Below are 18,056 nucleotides of genomic sequence, written 5' to 3' on the forward strand. Positions count from 1 at the left end.
CGCAAACTAGACTGCTGGCTTGTCTTTACCAACTTTCCAAAACCGCTGTTCTTTTCTTGACAGTTGCAATGATGTTTCTCAGCAATGACATTCCTTCTCCCTGATCATGACCTTACAGACTCACGGCCAAAAGGGACCACCCAAAGGAACATGTAATTCTACTATCTTATGTTATTTTAATTTGATCACAAAGAAAAAATGTTATGCTGTCATAGTTTTTTTTTATATTTCTGAGTTGCTTTTTTTTTTACGACTTGCCTAATGAGTTTGAATTGCAGTGTAGAGTCCCCACCCCTAATTCACAGAATCAGACACATTCCACAATATTACAGTTCAATCAAAGAGAGGTTACCTACCTGCCCTTTGGCTGGCTACCATAGCAACATATGAGTCCCAACACCGCCATAAGAGTGAGGGCAGCTCCAGACCAATGAAGGCAGGAATGACGGTTGCCATGGTAAAGAAAGCTATTCACCCACTTTTCCTATGAAATTATGGCAAGACAAGGCATTAGCTAAATAATATCTGTCATAAAATACATTAGAGATGGGTTGACGGTTAAATATATTTGAATTAGTTTTTGTGAATCTGAGTCTTGTGAACTTCATTTGAGCTTTTGGAAAAACAGACAGATCTTGTGTTGCATATTTATGTGTGTGTGCATATGTGTGTGTGTTTGCATGTGTGTAATGTATACCTGTGCAGAGTTTGGTCTGTGTGCAGTCCTCTGGTGCTGCTCCAGTAAGTTGCTGAGCTGGTCCCGGAGCTTCCCCAGAGCCTGGCCAGTCGACAGGCCAAAAGTAACAGCATCCTCCTCCTGCAACAACACATCAAACAACAACTTCATAGACTGGTTGAGTAACAAGGTATAAAGAACCCTTCACTTTTGTTACATTTAGTTAATGTTGCAGCCTTATGCTAAATATTTTGTGAATTTACTGGCAAGGAAGCCTCAGCACATATAATTATCTGAAGGCTGGTGGTGTGATCAGAAAAGCCCAACCCCACACCTCACACAGGAACAAAAACAGGCAGTCCCATCTTAAATTTACAACAGAATGAAATAAAAAATATTTTTATTTAATTCTACACAAAACATTCATTTCTGAGCTCATTCCATAGTTGCAGTAGGTACAATTAAACACCATGTGATAAGAATGTCATGACAGTGCATATTGTCATGTTTCCGGATAAAGTAAAAAGGCTATTCAATTCAATTTTATTTGTAAAGCGCCAAATCATAATATACATTATTTTAAGGCACTTTAAATTAAAGGTCAAGACATTACAATTTTTTTATAGAGAAACCCAACAGGTTCCCACAATGAGCAAGCACTATGAAGGGTATAGTCCTGGATATTGTTTGTCATTGACAGAAGCCATAATGTTGAAAGTGCTGTACACCCCTATGCAAGATATGATAGAAAGCAACTCAACAGGGAAAGTCATGACAACAGCTCTCTGCTCTCTGTTGGCGAGGACGCCACCATCTTATCATACGCATGCAGATTTAATCAATGAATGTGACAGGTATTAAACAGAGTCAAAACAACAATGATAAAATCCTTTTTGGAGAGAGAACATATATAATAATAATAAAACCTAAAATATGTTTGACATCCCTGAGTGCAGGATGAGTCATAATGATGATGTAAAAAGGCTGAAATGTTAATTAAATTGGGCAAATCACAAGGTCTACAGGATTAAAACTCTGAGTATGTTTTTTTTCACTGCAGTTATCTGATTCATCATCAGTTCTATAAAGTATCAGAGCAAGTAACACTGACACTAATAGCAGCAGAATTGGAGCCAGCTGTCAAAATTGCTATCATTCAATTATGTTAATGAACAAATTGATTAATCGAGTGATTGTTTACATTGACCAATGATATAACAATAAACGTAGACCATACTTATACTAAAGCGGTTGTGTCAAGAGGAAATTTATCAGTTTATAATAGGCAAACAGAGCCATTTCTGATGTTAATGGGAAAGTAACCTTTCCCACACTCCATGTCACTGTGACGTTCTGTGTGTACAAAAGGCCCACACATACACACACAGAGAAATACACAAATATGAAATCACACACAAGGGATTCTGCTCTCTGTGTACATCCCACACAGCCAAGCTATAAATATCTTCTCATTTCCCAAGAGCGACAATGCCTCAACAAAATCCTCCAGACATACGTCAATGCGCAGAGAGCAGGGAGCCTGAGCAGCCTGAGTAAAGCAGAGTATGCCTACAACCTAGGAAGGTTATATATTAACTGTGGAGGCTCACCAATTGATCACCCACTTGCTCACCCACACGAACAACAAACATGCGTTTACCCACTGAGGAAAGTGTGCTCAGTAACCGACTGAACAGAAGCAAGCAAGAGACAACTTACACTACTCTTCCACAGACAGATCCCCTCTCTCATCTTCAACACGATGACAGCCCTGCGCTGCTTCTTTCAAATCTGCAACACTCCAGCTGAGCTCACAGGGCGATGTGCAACCGCAGCTGTGCTACATGATGACAATTATTACACTGCAGTAACAAGTTGTCAACAATGCGAGTGAACTAACTGGAGACGCTGCCTGCTGAGATGGTGATGCTGCAAAACCTCACCCAGCCTTCCTCTGTGGCTGTGATGCAGAAAACACAAGAGCCCAGCGTCACCACGCTGCTCACTGCCAGCTGGACTTTAATTCAAAAATGCCCCGTTTGGCCTACTCTCTGGCATGGACCAGGTCTCATTCAGTTCATTTCATCCGGTTCCGTTCGTTTAACACTGTTGGCCTTTTCATTCTCTCCAGCTTAGCATATTTTTGCAATGATGGAGGCATATATACAGAGAAATGGAAGCGGGGACAGTACAGACAACAAGACTAACACTGTTTTTCTGACAGGCTATAGAAAATTCAGTGGTGTATTAAAAGAGGAAACTCTTTTCTCTTTCCTTAAATAGTTCACCAAAAAATGTAATTGACTCATTATCTACTCACCACTATAGTGATGGAGGGGTAACACTTGAGTTTCAGGGGTAAACAGCGTTGCAGCCAAAACTGATATAATTAAGGTAACTGTTGATATTTTTTTCAAATGTCAAAAAACAAAAACAGGAAAGCCTCCATACTGCTCCTGTGTTGTAATCAAAGTGTCCGGAACACGTAGGGGAAATTGTGCCCTTGCTTTGCCAATGCTCTTGCCCAAGGGCACGTGGAGTTGTGTGTTAGCATCGCTACTTCCGTTAGTTTTTTTGGGGCTTAAAGCACAAGTCGAAAATTAATGTCGGGGGTTACGGACACTTAGATGACACCACAAGAGCAGTATGGAGGAATTTTCTGTTGTGTTTTTCTGTTGTTAACATTTGAAGAATTGATCACCAGTTACTTCAATTGTTTTGGATTTGGCTGCAAAGCTGTTTACCCCTGAGAACCCAAAAGTGTTTTCTGGACTAACACTTCAACCACCCCTCCAGTTGCTTAGTGGTGAGTAGATAATGAATCAAATATACCTTTGATTTTTAAATCGCAACTTTACTTATCTATTACTTTATATTTTGTTAATTTGTAATCAAAAGTAAATTACAGTATACGTAGTACACAGATAAAATATCACTATAGAAAGTGGTTAAAATTTGTTAGATTTCAACCCGTAGCTACTCAGTAACTTACACATTAAAGCACCAGTTAATAACTGACTGAAGACTCTGAAGTGAGGATGCTGAAGAAATTGTGCTGTAATGTTGGCTTACATTTGAATGTAGATAAAGATGAACAAGTTGTCAAAGTGGGAAATTTGGAAAAGCAGGAACTGTATTAAAGGAGTTTAAATAAGAGTTAGGTGATGACATAGACATAAAAGTAAATTCGAAAAGGACTGACTTGAACAGCTTGAAGCCTAACGACATCATGATCAGCTGGGACTAAATGGCAATTCAAATAAGTTGGAGACATTTAATGTTTGCCTTGTGGGCTTAAACGTCTATTTTTGTTGAGGTTGCCTCATGTAAAAAAAATGTAATTTAACTTTGACATAAAAACTGATTTGAATGAGATGATGAGCAGATGCATTTACTGAACATTTCTATTAACAAACTGAGGCCTTCACAATGCAATTATTAAACACCATTAGATACCACAATGGCGGGTCACTCGAATAGAGTCTGGTCAGTAACACAGTAAAAACAGACAGGTGGATTACAATGTAGTCCTATGTTGTTCAGCGTTAGGCAAATTCAACAGGGATTCTTTGTGTCGTTCTATTTCTAGTACATATGCAAATCTATTATGTAACCATCATACCATAAACACAAATATCAACTCAAACAGAAATGTTCATTATACAAATATTAATGTCTTGTGATTCAAATATGTGAAAACCAAGTCTGCCTCTAACACGTATATGACCCTTGAGAGAGGGGCAGGCTAAGTTTTCTGACTGTATAATTATGAATGAATGGTTATATAACACAATAACGCACATAGGTGGGAACTCTAAGATAAAAGAGGATCCAAAAAGCTCTTCCTCCCGCTTGTTGAGCATACAGTAAGGTCAATGGCAGGCACATTTCATTTCCTACTCTCATTATGTTAAACCAGCATTGCCTGGTTGTGAAACGCCTCTATATGTTTAACTGAAGAAGTTTGAGCTTTCGACCCTTCAGATGGCCTAAACTAAAATGCCTGAAAGTTATTAAGGATGATGTGAGTTCTTGTGAAACAGGAGAATGTGCAATGATGTGTGCAACACTGAGGATCATTAAGGGGAAATTTTTTTTTTTTTAAAAACTTTTTTTATTTATAACTGTCCATATGCTGGATTTTATGATTTTTGATTTAGTGTGAGACCAACTCAAAGTGGAATAATATACTTTGTTAGTGAACAACTTAGTGTTCTCACTGCTTCAATAATCCATCAATTTAAGCTATAATCTTTGACGCAAGCAATAAAACAATCTCGAAAATTTGTTTTTTTTAGCTCGGACCATAAAAAAAAGGTATGAGCATATATATATATATATATATAAATAAATAAATAAAGGTTATAAGGGTTTGGGATCCTGATGAAACTGTATTTTTCCTGAGTCTGAAGGGCTTTCTTTCTGGTTAATACTGTGTATTATTTTTTTAATTTTCTTTTTGACAAAAATCTGTAAATTGAAATTCTCATATAATGACGTGAAAGAAAAAATACTAAAATGTTGACTAAAATTGTCTTATGAAGGTAAATACAAACTTAAACGTCTATGGCTTTCTTTGACTAAGATACAACTAAGATGTACAGAGTTTTAGTTCACTAAAAAAATTATAAAAAATTGAGGATGAGGTTGATAATAGAGGAAGTTGACTAATACAAAAGATAACTTCTGAGCTCAGGATTAAAACCAAGACTATGGAGGACCATACATGACTTAAGTAAAAATAAATAAATAAATAAATGTATAAATAAATCCAGAAATAAATAAATATATAAATAAATAAAAAAGGAAATAAATAAATTAACACATAAATAAATAAATAAATATGTTAATACCAAAAGAAATGTCAAAAGAAATGTCTTAAATATATTATAACATTTATTTTTTCCCTGATACACTTCCTTTTCATTTGCAGTGTCCTTATGCTAATGAGAAATGCGGGCCTAACCGCAGTCTCATGCAGGATTGGTCACAGGAGTGTAATGATCCAGCCCTACTACTTCTGCCTCTCAATGCTGGTGTCCAGTAGCTGTTTGCAGCGTTGAGCCAGTTCACACTTAAAATGAACTAGTTCAAGTTCACAGGGTTAGTTAAGGTTATTTTTTATTGGGATGATTTAGGTGTCAGTAGTCCTGACTGTAAGCGTCACGTCTCGTTTTCTACTGAGCACAAGGAGCGAGCCGAGAGGAGGAGGAGGAAACAGAATCTCCAGCTCGGTACAAACCACCTGCAGCCTCTGCTCTGATCATGAAGCCGCTGATCTTTGAGCAGATGTGACCAGAGAAACTCTGTGTTTCCACTGTTCTACAAAGTCACTAACTGGCTGTTCCATGGTGAAGAGCTCAAGTCTCAGTCACTGCCTGTGTCTCTGAGCGAGTGTGTGGCGCAGCGCAGGGCTGTGTGTGTGTGTGTATAGCTCAGTTGACCAATCCTGCTCGAGAATGAGGTTCGGCCCGCCTTTCTCATTAGCATAAGGACACTGAAATCGAAAAATAAAAGTTGGAATAAATGTGGAAATAAATAAATAAATGTGGAAATAAATGCAGAATTAAATGAATCAATGTCTTAAACTTATTTCCACATTTATTTATTTATTTCCACATTTATTCCAACTTTTATTTATTCCATGATATATTTCATTTTCATTTTCGGTGTCCTTATGCTAATGAGAAAGGCGGGCCTAACCTCAGTCTCAAGCAGGATTGGTCAACTGAGCTACACACACACACACACAGCCCCTGCGCTGTGCCACACACTCGCTCAGAGACACAGGCAGTAACTGAGACTTGAGCTCTTCACCGTGAAACAGCCAGTTAGTGACTTATTAGAACAGTGGAAACACAGAGTTTCTCTTGTCACATCTGCTCAGAGATCAGCGGCTTCATGATCTGAGCAGAAGCTGCAGGTGGTTTGTACCGAGCTGGAGATTCTGTTTCCTCCTCCTCCTCTCGGCTCGCTCCTTGTGCTCAGTAGAAAACGAGACGTGACGCTTACAGTCAGGACTACTGACACCTAAATCATCCCAATAAAAAATAACCTTAACTAACCCTGTGAACTTGAACTAGTTCATTGTAGGGGGGAACTGGCTCAACGCTGCAAACAGCTGCTGGACACCAGCATTGAGAGGCAGAAGTAGTAGGGCTGGATCATTACACTCCTGTGACCAATCCTGCATGAGACTGCGGTTAGGCCTGCATTTCTCATTAGCATAAGGACACTGCAAATGAAAAGGAAATGTATCAGGAAAAAAATAAATGTTATAATATATTTAAGACATTTTTTTTTTACATTTCTTTTGGTATTAACATATTTATTTATTTATTTATGTATTAATTTATTTATTTCCTTTTTTATTTATTTATATATTTATTTATTTCTGGATTTATTTATACATTTATTTATTTATTTATTTTTACTTAAGTCATGTATGGTCCTCCATACAAGACTAGTTCTAAAAGTAAATGACAAAATTAACACCAGCCTTAATCACAGCGCATTACCTGTTGGGTAAACAATTCTGCACCTCGGGGAAATTTAGGTAGCATGACACATACTGTGCTAAGCAACTAGACTTACCTGCTTCTTATCCTGCAGCTCCATGGCAACCACAACCACTCAACATGCTCTGCTCCTCAACCAGCCAATGCCACCTGGCAGGCCCTGTCAAAGGCCACACGCTGAAGGCTCCTGGCCGAATCCCTCTCAGCCCACCGCCAATGGAAGCTGAAGCTCAAGGAAGATGGAGAAGGCAGGTGGGTGCAGCCCTGGTACCCCACCCTGCAATACCTCCCCCTTGTCTTTCCTGCCAGTGTGACAGGAGGCACGCCCACACCTGCAGGGTTAGGGTTGGTAGAGAAGCAGGGTACTTTCAGATATGGAGTTTTTGTTTCAAGGGAGAACCGTTTCTCAGGTGCAGCATATGGGTCGTCCTCTCAGCAGTCATGTAGGGGCCTATGGTTAAATTACAAAACACAAATCCATGAAAGAGAGTGTCTAACTACATCGACATCGGCCTACACTGCAGTATTTCAACGCAATGTAGGCCACGTTTAATTGGAGACCTCATCACATAACATTTTTTTAAACATATTAGCATGTCCCCACTGTGACTTTAAAGCCACATTAGTAAATGTTTATGGCCCAAAATCTTTTTGATGGTACACATACTTAGGAAGAATGGCATTTCTATGCCCTAGAACTGCACTATGTAACTCTAGTTCACCTTCCTGACCTGCTTTATGGCACACGTCACATTTGAACTGCTAGAGCTAGCAGCTTGCTATAGGTAAATGGTTTTGTATTTATATAGCGCCTTTCTAGTCTTGATGACCACTCAAAGCACTTTACAGTACATTTTTTAATTCACCCATTCACACACATATTCATTAAGTGCGTTTAATCCGGCACTTTGTTATTCTATGGGGGCCATTCAGGGTTCAGCATCTTTCCCAAGGAAACTTCGGCATGCAGATGGGATCGAACCGCCAACCTTCAGGTTGGAGGACAACCACTCTACCCCTCAGCCACAGGAGAAAACAAAAAAACGTTGTACTTGTATAAAATGTTTTTGGCTTCTGTGGCTGACAGTTTTATCTCTGTCAGCTTGTCAACAAACACAGGTGTGTACATCCGTGAGCATAGGGAGGCTCTGACCGCCACTCCAATTACCCAAAGCGAACTCGCTTCTCACCTGTAGGGGGAGCCAGACTACAGCCAAGGGTGAATCTTTGCGTTGCTTCTCTTTCAAGGACATATTTTAAGTAAAATAAGCAGTGAGAATCTCTGAGAGTATTTTCCTTCAGCACTGCTCCAGCCAGGGTTTGTGATTTCACAATCCTGTTAACTTGAGGGTTGGCCTCAGTAGCAGTGATCTGTGAGGTCAGGGCAAAAAGGAGCAGAGCTGGAGCCATATTAACATATTCAGCATATTCCCAATCACAAACTAAGGAAGGAAGGTATAGTTGAATTTATGCCATTTAAGACAGTGAGGGAAGTTTTTGGCGAAAAAACATTTTGAATGTGTAATTTTTAGGGAAAAAAAGTTTTACGGATGCGAGTCTGGAGTTAGACTTGAGCACAATAGTTGTTAAATGGAGTTGCGCATTGTAGCACAACAGAAAAGCAAACTGAGGCCTTGAATCTGACACCAGGCCTGTTCACTCTGACCACATAAGCAAGGTCCTCTGGCACAAAAACCTCACTGAACTCCAGAGTCAGCAGTCTCCATTGGCAAAGAGTTGAGAGTGTTCAGCCAAACAAAAAGCAGCAGACTGACTGAAAGGTGAGCAGGTGCACTGACTCCATCGCAAGACTGTCCAAGGAGGATCCACAACTCCTCCTGAGGGACCACACTTTAAGTGCAAGCAAAGTCAAGCAGAAAGCTACAGGGCATGGCCACATTCAGCAGGCACATTTCACAGACACAACTTGAAATTGTGTCAAGTTTTCTACAACAATAATCCAAAATCATCCTTGTCACATTTGAATGATCATAGCAGGAATATCAGAGAAGTTACAAACAACCAAAATAATGGAGATGTTCCATTCAAGTGTCCCTGAGATCCATGCCAGTGAAGCCAGCACTGACAGCCCTGGTGCTAAAGCAGCTAAGGGAAATCAGTTGTTTCACATCCCTGTTTTTCCAGTTGTGCCATATCGGCTTCAGTGATATGTTCACTGAATGTCAGGATATGATAGCTTTCAGCTCTAAGGAGTGTCCCTTGGGTCTGAACCTGTTACTAGCGTTCAGGAGCCAGCCATAGGGAACTACATACACCACCGCTTCACACCACTGTTATATTTATATCTGTCCATACGCCGGATGGTTACGCTGTTGTTTCGGTTGGGTGAAAAACAACACATGTAATGATGACAACACCGGCGTTGACAACACTGAAATGTAACGCAGGTTCTACCGTGCTGCTCATATAGTGGTTGGAATCGCAGCTGAACGTCCCCTGTCCTTCACGTCAAAGACAGACGCGAACACAACAGCGGCTCCCACCTGACCACACACACACGCCCAAGCCTGCGAGCTCACCTCTTCCTGTTTTCAGCTCGTCGTTGATATCCTCTGAGTATTGTGTATTTTTCCCTTTCTCCCTCAAACAACAAATGCATCTACTCCAGGTCCTTCACCGTGCAGAGGCGGCCATGTTGGGGAGCGTTCTGGCCGAGCTGAGCATGCTGTGTTGCGATTGGACGGCACCACGGTGCTCTGTGGTCTAATTGGCTAACAGGGGAGTGGGCGGAGCAGCGTTGCAGCGCTGTGCGGCAGTTGTATCGTGAAATAGGATACAACAGTTCAGTGACATGTTGATACCAATATACGAGGTTAAAATAGACTTTTAAAGAACTAACGCTTCCTAAGTGTCAACTATGATCCATCACAGCGTGAGGTGTCGTGGTTCAATGTACAGGGCTGTGTCTGGAAGCATCCGGTCCGTTGCTACAAGGCAGAATGTGCTGTTAATACCTATTTAACTTTGTGAAGGTAGTTATTCCTCTTATGCAGCACCTCTTACCTGCTCCAGACCTGTCCTCAACCCAACTACTGACTGATCACTAGATCACTTGAAAACCAGAGTCATCTTTCTACAGGATCATTAGAGGGACAAAATAAATAGCAGGGGCGTTCCATATGTGCATCCTAACGTTTGAAGCTTTAATATACAGTTTATCTATGGTGTGAACGCAGAAGTCGGGCGAAAGTTTATTTCCTGACTTGGAAATCCAAGATGACCCCTCTATTTACCAACAGTACCGACATTTTTACTGTTTATTAGCACATTTTTGTTAAATGTGGGTACACACAGCCTAATTACTGATTGTTGACCGTTTACTACGGTGTTAGTGTGCTTGAAATGCAGCATTGTGCGTTATTGTGAACTGTTTAGGCTAACAATGCCTTGTTGGCTAACATAAACATTATTCCTGTGCAACTGGAACCCTATCAACAGCTGTGGCATGATTCCAAGCTCCAAGGTGTAATCGAATGAGCTTATATGCTGTAGCTAAATTTAAACCCGTATTATCCATCGATATAACCAACTAATTCTCTACCGAGATTGGCCATCTTGTCGATAGCTCTGTAAAGTCATTAAAATTAGACTCAATAGCGCCTCTAAAAAAGTGTTTGTGAAGAGGTAGGCTACAGACATAGATGGGCTACAGAGACGAAGGAACATACAAATAAAGACTTAAAGCTAATTTAAAGAGGCAAAACTATGAAAACAGACGCTTATGTAGGGGATTTTTTAAATTAAAAGTGCAGTTACATATTTCAACTTTTAAGCTTGTGAGGTGGAGAAGAAAACAAAGAGGTAAAACTGTAGCAATGCAGTATTATTAACACAAAGCATGGAAAATATATCCTGCAAAACATACTATTTATGTTTTTATATGGGCAAGTGTACTGGACATACACCCACACATCATTCTGAAAAAGCCAAGAAAAACTGAAGTTTAGAATTTCATGCCACATGTTGAAAAAGATTTATTTGGATAACCTCTGCAGCGTGGTTAAAGGTAAAGAAAGACATTCGAATATTGAATCGAGCCAGGCAGTGACAAAGTCAACCCTGACAGATGAAAGTTGTATGCACAACCCACAAAACAGGATGTGGTCAAGAGTATAAACAGGAGGGTGCCTCTTGTGGCTGTGCTGTGCATCCGTTTTCAGATTGCACTTGTTCTGTAGGGAGAAATGTTAAAGATTCACTCAAGCTTTGGCAGCTTAAAGCAACAAGCAGTGAGCAACATGTCTCCAGCTCAACAGACTCAAACATCAGCACAAAGACCAATGAGAAGACGTTAAATTGCCGCCCACCATGATTGATTGACAGCTGATCTCTGTGTGGAGCGGAAATGTCACAACGACAAACTTGAGCAACAAACAGGGAGACAAAATAAGTGTAAGGTAAATTCAACTGACCGGGGGCCCGTTTCACAAAGCAGGTTTAGTGAAAACTCTGAGTTAGTTAACCCTGAGATGAGGGAAGCTCTGGTTTTTCAGTTTCACAAAGCCAGTTCAGCTTTACTCTGAGTCAGTTACCCTGGCAACATACTCCGTGAACCTAACCTGCTCGCTGGCAGGTTTTCTTCAACTAAACCTGAGTTTCTCCTGCTCTTAAGTTGAAGCCTGCAGACTGAAGGCAGTGGCAGACATGGCGTGTCCTTTTATTGAAGAGCCAGTTGATGTCGAGGCGCAGATACTCCGCAGACATCTCCACCGGGAGAGGATTATTAGACCCCGATTGGATGTTTTATCATTCCCTGATGAGTATCTGTTTGAGCGTTTCCGTTTCTCTGCATCATCTATAATTTATATAAACGATATTCTCAGCCCTCACATCGCTCACATGACGCATCGTGGACATGCTCTCAGTTCCGAGCAAATTCTTTGTATTGCACTTCGTTTTTTTGCCAACGGCAGTTTTTTGTATAACGTCGGTGATGCAGAGCATGTGTCCAAGGCAACTGTCTGTCGGGCTGTCCGAAATGTGACACTTGCACTGAAACGGCTACTATGCACGTTTGTAGTGTTCCCAAGTCACAGACCCACCAGACTTCTCAAAGAAGAGTTCCACAGAATTGCAGGTATCAGTCTAAGCAGTAATTCATTTATGTCATAAAGCTTTGAGACTTGAAGCACTAATCAGTCAATTTGATATATTTTAGGGTTTCCAGGTGTGATTGGCTGCATAGATGGCACTCACATTCCTATCATCGCTCCTTCAATAAATGAAGGAGATTATGTGAATAGGAAATCTGTCCACAGCATTAATGTGCAGGTAGGCCTAAATAGTAGCCTTTAACATTCCAAATTAAATACACTACACCATACAGCTAATTACTGTTCTCCACTGTGAAGATCATATGTGATGGAGCCCACATGATTAACAATGTGGAAGCGAAGTGGCCTGGGTCTGTGCATGACTCACGAATGTTTCGTGAGTCGACACTGAGTGCCAGATTTGCCGGTGGTGAGTTTATATATATAATTTATATACAGTATATAGTTATATCCTATGATCAAATATTTTGTTTCCTCCTATTGCAACTGAAACAAACTGTATCTTGTATTATCATAGTAGAGTTCGATGGTTACCTACTCGGAGACAGAGGGTACCCCTGCCAGCGCTATCTGCTGACCCCTTACCCTGACCCTGAGCCTGGCCCACAGCGACACTACAACTTGGCTCACTGCAGGACACGAGCCAGAGTGGAGATGACCATCGGGATACTCAAGGCCCGGTTCCAGTGCCTTCGTAGGCTCAGGGTCACCCCAGAGAGAGCTTGTGACATTATAGTGGCATGTGTGGTTCTCCACAACATTGCCACTATTAGAGGAGAACAATGTCCTACTCTTTCCCCCTGTGATCCAGGTATTAATCATACCCCCCCTGCTGATACACGAGATGGAAGAGCTGTTAGAGACATGATATGTGTCAATCATTTCTAACTGACCCATCACCTCCCCAATGTTCAAGAACGACAATATGCATCTCATTTTATGAGGTCTTCTTTATTTCCTAGAAGGACAAATTTTGTACAGTTATTAATCCTTTGTTGTTGAAACAATTAAAAAACATCCACCTGTGGGCACGTCACCCACCTTTAACTGATGGTCCAGCAGTTGTATTTCCTTTTCTGTTTTGGTGATCTGCAGCCTTATGTGCTCCATTTCTAGGTGTGATTTGTTTATTTGAGATTCTAAATATACCTTGTAAAGTTGTTTCACAGGGAGCTATAGGAACATAAATGACATTGAATTTCAGTGCCATGTCTATTTAGTGTCATTGTAAGTTGTGGGTCAATGCTGAACAACATCTTACTGAGGTAAGCTGTGCTGTGGAGGTTGATGGACCTTCTTCCCCATTGTAATTTCCAGCATGGCTCTGTTAGAGAGAAAGAAGTTGCAAGTTGTATTGTGGAACAACACTATTAACTGAGCCAAAGTTATTTAAAAAAAAAAAGGTGTATACTTCAGCAGGCCTCTCTGCATCTTCCCTCTCTGTGGCAGCTGATAAGGTTTCTTCATCATCCTCCTGTAATGAAACAGAATGTGTGTGTTATATTCTACCAATTATGAAAAATCTGTGGAATATTAAGAGTACTTACAACAGCATGGAGGTCTGTTATGGCAGAAGGCTCAACGAGACAGATTACACCATCAGTAACTGGTAGAAAATTAAGATTAGACAGTTGATGATTACCCAGAAAAGTGCCCCACCTAATTTAAACACAATTTTTCAAACTCTGAGTCACCTTAAAATAGATTGATATCTGAAAGCAAAAGCAGCCAATTGCAAAGAACTGTAGCTTACTGCTACAAGAAAAATCAGTGTGCCAACTAAGTTGTGTCTAAGATGAATGGGTGGCCATTACTGAGCGAACACTAGAAAAAGGATTAACGTACATGCCATTCATTTGAATAACTTACCTCTTATGTAGGCCCCTGTGACCTGGGACGTGGGTGGGTCCGATGAACTCCCCCCAGAGATGCCCTCAGCAATGTGTCGTCCACTGTTCTGACTGAGGGCCATCTTTTCAGCCTCTGTGAGAGGTGGTGGTGGTGGACCGCCACCTGTTTTGCGGGCCTCAGCCTTTTTTCTGTTGGCTATAATGGAGGTCAAATTTAAATACATACAGAAAACACAACTTTGGAGACTTGTATGTATAAAAGGCATTTAGTTGTTGCTTTCATAGAGACAATATTAAATACTGGCAGTGTTGGGATTTCTCTTTTTTTTGCAGATTTCCCTAACTACTTAAATATATCCATCACATGTTGAATGTAGCCACTAAATGCTGTTTAATGAGGGCAGGCTAAACAACATCACAATTGCTTGTACTTTATTATACCTTACCTGTTTGAACTACATTTTTATATTTCATCTTTAGCTGCTGCCAAGTCCGTTTGGTGCCTGTTGGGTTGCACCTGTGCTCACAGACACACATATGGAATATAATTGTTGAATAAGTGGAACATTCAAGACAAAACATTTCTTTTTTTTTTCAAATTAAGACGCATTGACTCGGTCAGCAATTTCCTGCCACGCAAAATCCCGCGCTTTTGCTGCTGCCACAGTATTGCTTCTTTTTAAAAATATATGCTCACTTTCTGCATACGCAGTCATTAATATTTCCAACTCCACTGGGGAGAAGTAGGAGGATCGAGGCTGTTTACCACTTGTTGCCATGGTGAATCATGTTATCTGTGTTCCATTGATGAAGGCTTTTTATATCCTCATGCACAAGCTTCACTCAGGGTTACCTTGACTCTGAGTTGATTGAACTAAGTGTTATCACCTGTTCTGAAACCGAAAACTTAGAGTTTGACAGCTCAGAGTTGCTCAACCCAGAGTTAAGGTTTTAACTCAGAGTTTGTTGAACCTGCTTTGTGAAACGGGCCCCGGGTGTCTCACTGCTGTGGCCTTGGCAAACAGGGAGTTTGCTACAGAGGACACAGCAGATAGACACAGAGGAGGATTTCATATCGTTTTTTCTTATTACGTTTTATGAGGCACCTCTTTGTAATAGTTCTGGCATGTCTTCTTTTTTTCATATTGTCTTGTGAAACGCCTCTTTGTATAAGTCCTGGCTTTTTCACACTTGCAGCCAGTTGTTCCATCCTGAACACCCGTGCTGGTTGTGTAACTCTGCAGAATTTCATTATTTCAAATCTCAAGATGAATTTCCATCACATAAGTTAAAGATTTAAACACAGAATCTAAAACATTGCTCTTTAAAGGACTTGAGTCAGTTTGTGATGACAGAACTCAGCTACTGATCCAGAACAAACAAAATGTCCAGCAAAGAGAGGCTGAGTGAATGTGGTCTGGACTCTGTGGAGGAGAGTCATGGGTTATGAGACTCTGTAGAACGACAGAACACCTGCACTGGGATCCAGGTACACTCCTACTGTTTTGTTGACATCGGACTGCTTGATGTTGTTTTCAGAAAAGTACCCACCCCTTCTATGTTTGTCTAAAAAAACAGAGTGCTATCAAATTCTGCAAATATACAGGCCTTATGCAGCCTGGCACCAGTGGGATTTCAGGCTTCAGTTCAATTACACAAAAAATAGACAAAGCAGTAACAACATTTAAGCATAATAGGTACAAATATGACAAAGAAATGAGCCATTTAAACGAGCCTGTTTCACAATAAAAGTGGAGAAATACAGATCACTTATTCTTGGTGCTCAGAACAGTAACACACTGATAAACATTCATAAACTACGTTAACATCTCAGGGTATGAGTCACAAATATCGAGGCAGCTGTAACAGTTGTCACACCTGCCTCAAATCATGGCAACAACACCAACAACTTCTTCTTCTTCTTCTTAACCGCAACATTCTTCTTTGATGTCTGTTGCATCGCTGCCATCTTGTGGCTCCTACAGTGTCTTGTATGTCTCGTCAGCTTTTTTTTATCAGTCCTGTTTTCTTTAGAAAGCCTTGACCTCTTCCACCACACTCCAGTATCACTCCTGTTAGTCCTGCTGTCTTCATTCCCTCTATCATGTCCTTCCTTTGAGGTAAATATTTATTTGTGTCCTATTCTGAGTCAAGTTATCTCTTTCCTGCTTCACCCTGAATCTGCATTAATTGGTGATACAGCTTCTCTATAAATATTGCAATTATTCTAATCCTGTTAGTTTGTTGCAATTAATTGAATCAAACACACAAGTGGCAGTTAGGAAAGAGTGTCTTCTTTATTTCAATCATCGGAGACACTTGACAGTAAGGGTTGTTCTTGGGAATAATTTTTATTTGCTGACATGTGACCAGTGAAAAGAGGATTTCTAGCATTTCCTGTTACAAATACACTGGAAAGTTTCATTGCACCTGTTAATGTGGATCTGTGTGTAGTTACGCTTGTGTGTGTGTTTTTGTGTCCAACGAGAAGCAGCAATTTGAACTCCAGGGAGTAAGGGTCGTCCGACAGAACGGTTTTTACCTACAAAGAAAATAAATGAAATTATTCTTCCGGTCTCATCCTGGTCCAAGTCTAGTTATTCATCAAGAGCAATATCAAAATCAACGTGTCGATATTTGAGTTGTCTCATATACTGTCATTTAACTGTCATTGAATAGTTTTCTCTCAGATAGATAGATTGATAGACACTTAACAGACACCACACATTACCACAGTAACCATGCATAAACAAATGCTCTAAATGTTTTATTAAAGTTATTTTATTATAAGGAGGTTATGTTTCCACCACCATCCATTTGTGTGTCGGTTAGTTTGGAAGCAGGGTGACGCAAAACTACAGAATGGCGTTCCACAGATCTTGTTGGGAGGACACAGTATATGTCAGAAACGAATCCATTAAAATGTGGTGCAGATCCTGATCATGGGGAGGATCCAGCAAATATTTATCACTTTCTTGGACATAAAATGTTGGAACCTTGATTAAAAAAATCTGCCATATTTGGGTATATATATATATATTTGATGTCTACAAGTGTCCGGAATTTGGTGCCGCTTGATTGAATTGAAGGCGACTGTTGGGCCTTGGAGGATATGCGCTCCCTGATTGGCTTTCTGTTTTTCTGTGAATTTAGACTAAATCCTCAAGTCTGTGACTTGGGAAATGTCACGTTATGTTAGATTTGTATTTGTAAATCTGTATTTTTGTTTATAATTTGCCACTTAAATGTCATTAATTGTGCATCAAGGTTGAATTTTTAAGTGGATATATATTGTGGAACCAATGTTTTCGGATCCTCTTGAAACAGTTTTCCGTATCGCTTTGTGGCGATGAGGATCAAACCTGGGATCTCTGACATGTGACTTACTGTAACTAGTTACAGAGAAATGTGCTTGTCATGCTGTCCTGAAAGATTCCAGTGTTCTGAGATCAGTTATGATCTTGCAGACATTAGTATTCACATGTTGCAAGCTGCACTTGTGCATTATAAAATTACTTCAACAGTCTTTTCCTCCTAAGAGTTAAGAGAGAGGTGTAAGTTTTGTTTTCTTTGTGTTTCTTTACATGAAAAAATCGGACATCTGCCTTTTACCTCATGACACAACACAATCATACTCATGACTTTCCCTTTAATACTGTAAAGTAAAAAAAAATGCTTTGTTTATATGGTCATAATCAGGGTTCCTCCATATGATACATTATAAGAAATCACAGAAAAATACAAGACATTGTACATTGACATTGACCGTGTACAGTGTTTTATTTAAATTAAAAAAACATGTTAAACTAAAGCTATTCAGCCTTTTTTGAAGTAACCGTTGTAATTGTTCCTCAATGTAACATGAGTTCTCTTTACTCAACAGTAAAATCAAATCAGAACCCAGAAAACTGCAGAGGTGTTTTGCATTTCAGTGTTG

The 18,056-nt window shown here is 40.1% G+C and overlaps 3 protein-coding genes across 7 annotated transcripts in view; 1 reads left to right on the top strand and 2 right to left on the bottom strand.

Moving 5' to 3' along the window:
* The window catches only part of tmem94 (transmembrane protein 94), a 37,162-nt gene extending 27,308 nt beyond the window's left edge, over positions 1 to 9,854 (bottom strand). For 4 of the 5 annotated variants that reach the window (XR_009924788.1, XM_062413745.1, XM_062413743.1 and 1 more), the window contains exons 1-4: positions 9,735 to 9,854; positions 7,271 to 7,645; positions 698 to 817; positions 357 to 484 (exon numbers count right to left, since the gene is read on the bottom strand). Coding sequence is in view for 4 of the 5 variants with exons in the window: in XM_062413745.1 (XP_062269729.1) it covers positions 357 to 484; positions 698 to 817; positions 7,271 to 7,294 (272 nt within the window). In the remaining variant the exon portion in view is untranslated. The remainder of the gene's footprint in view (positions 1 to 356; positions 485 to 697; positions 818 to 7,270; positions 7,646 to 9,734) is intronic. The other variant, XM_062413744.1, reaches the window with a different exon arrangement.
* A 2,005-nt stretch (positions 9,855 to 11,859) lies between these two features.
* LOC133931770 (putative nuclease HARBI1) lies at positions 11,860 to 13,157 on the top strand. The gene is made up of 4 exons (XM_062378723.1): positions 11,860 to 12,292; positions 12,374 to 12,486; positions 12,567 to 12,678; positions 12,787 to 13,157. The coding sequence occupies exons 1-4, from the start codon at positions 11,860 to 11,862 to the stop codon at positions 13,155 to 13,157; spliced, it is 1,029 nt and encodes a 342-aa protein (XP_062234707.1).
* A 44-nt stretch (positions 13,158 to 13,201) lies between these two features.
* On the bottom strand, positions 13,202 to 14,898 carry LOC133931771 (uncharacterized). The gene is made up of 7 exons (XM_062378724.1): positions 14,817 to 14,898; positions 14,139 to 14,315; positions 13,817 to 13,875; positions 13,681 to 13,743; positions 13,531 to 13,593; positions 13,292 to 13,442; positions 13,202 to 13,227 (listed from the first exon to the last, which is right to left on the bottom strand). The coding sequence occupies exons 1-7, from the start codon at positions 14,896 to 14,898 to the stop codon at positions 13,202 to 13,204; spliced, it is 621 nt and encodes a 206-aa protein (XP_062234708.1).
* Between the last annotated feature and the right edge of the window lie 3,158 nt (positions 14,899 to 18,056).

The sequence above is a fragment of the Platichthys flesus genome, chromosome 20 (genome assembly GCF_949316205.1).
Source record: "Platichthys flesus chromosome 20, fPlaFle2.1, whole genome shotgun sequence".
Classification (NCBI taxonomy): Eukaryota; Metazoa; Chordata; class Actinopteri; order Pleuronectiformes; family Pleuronectidae; genus Platichthys; species Platichthys flesus.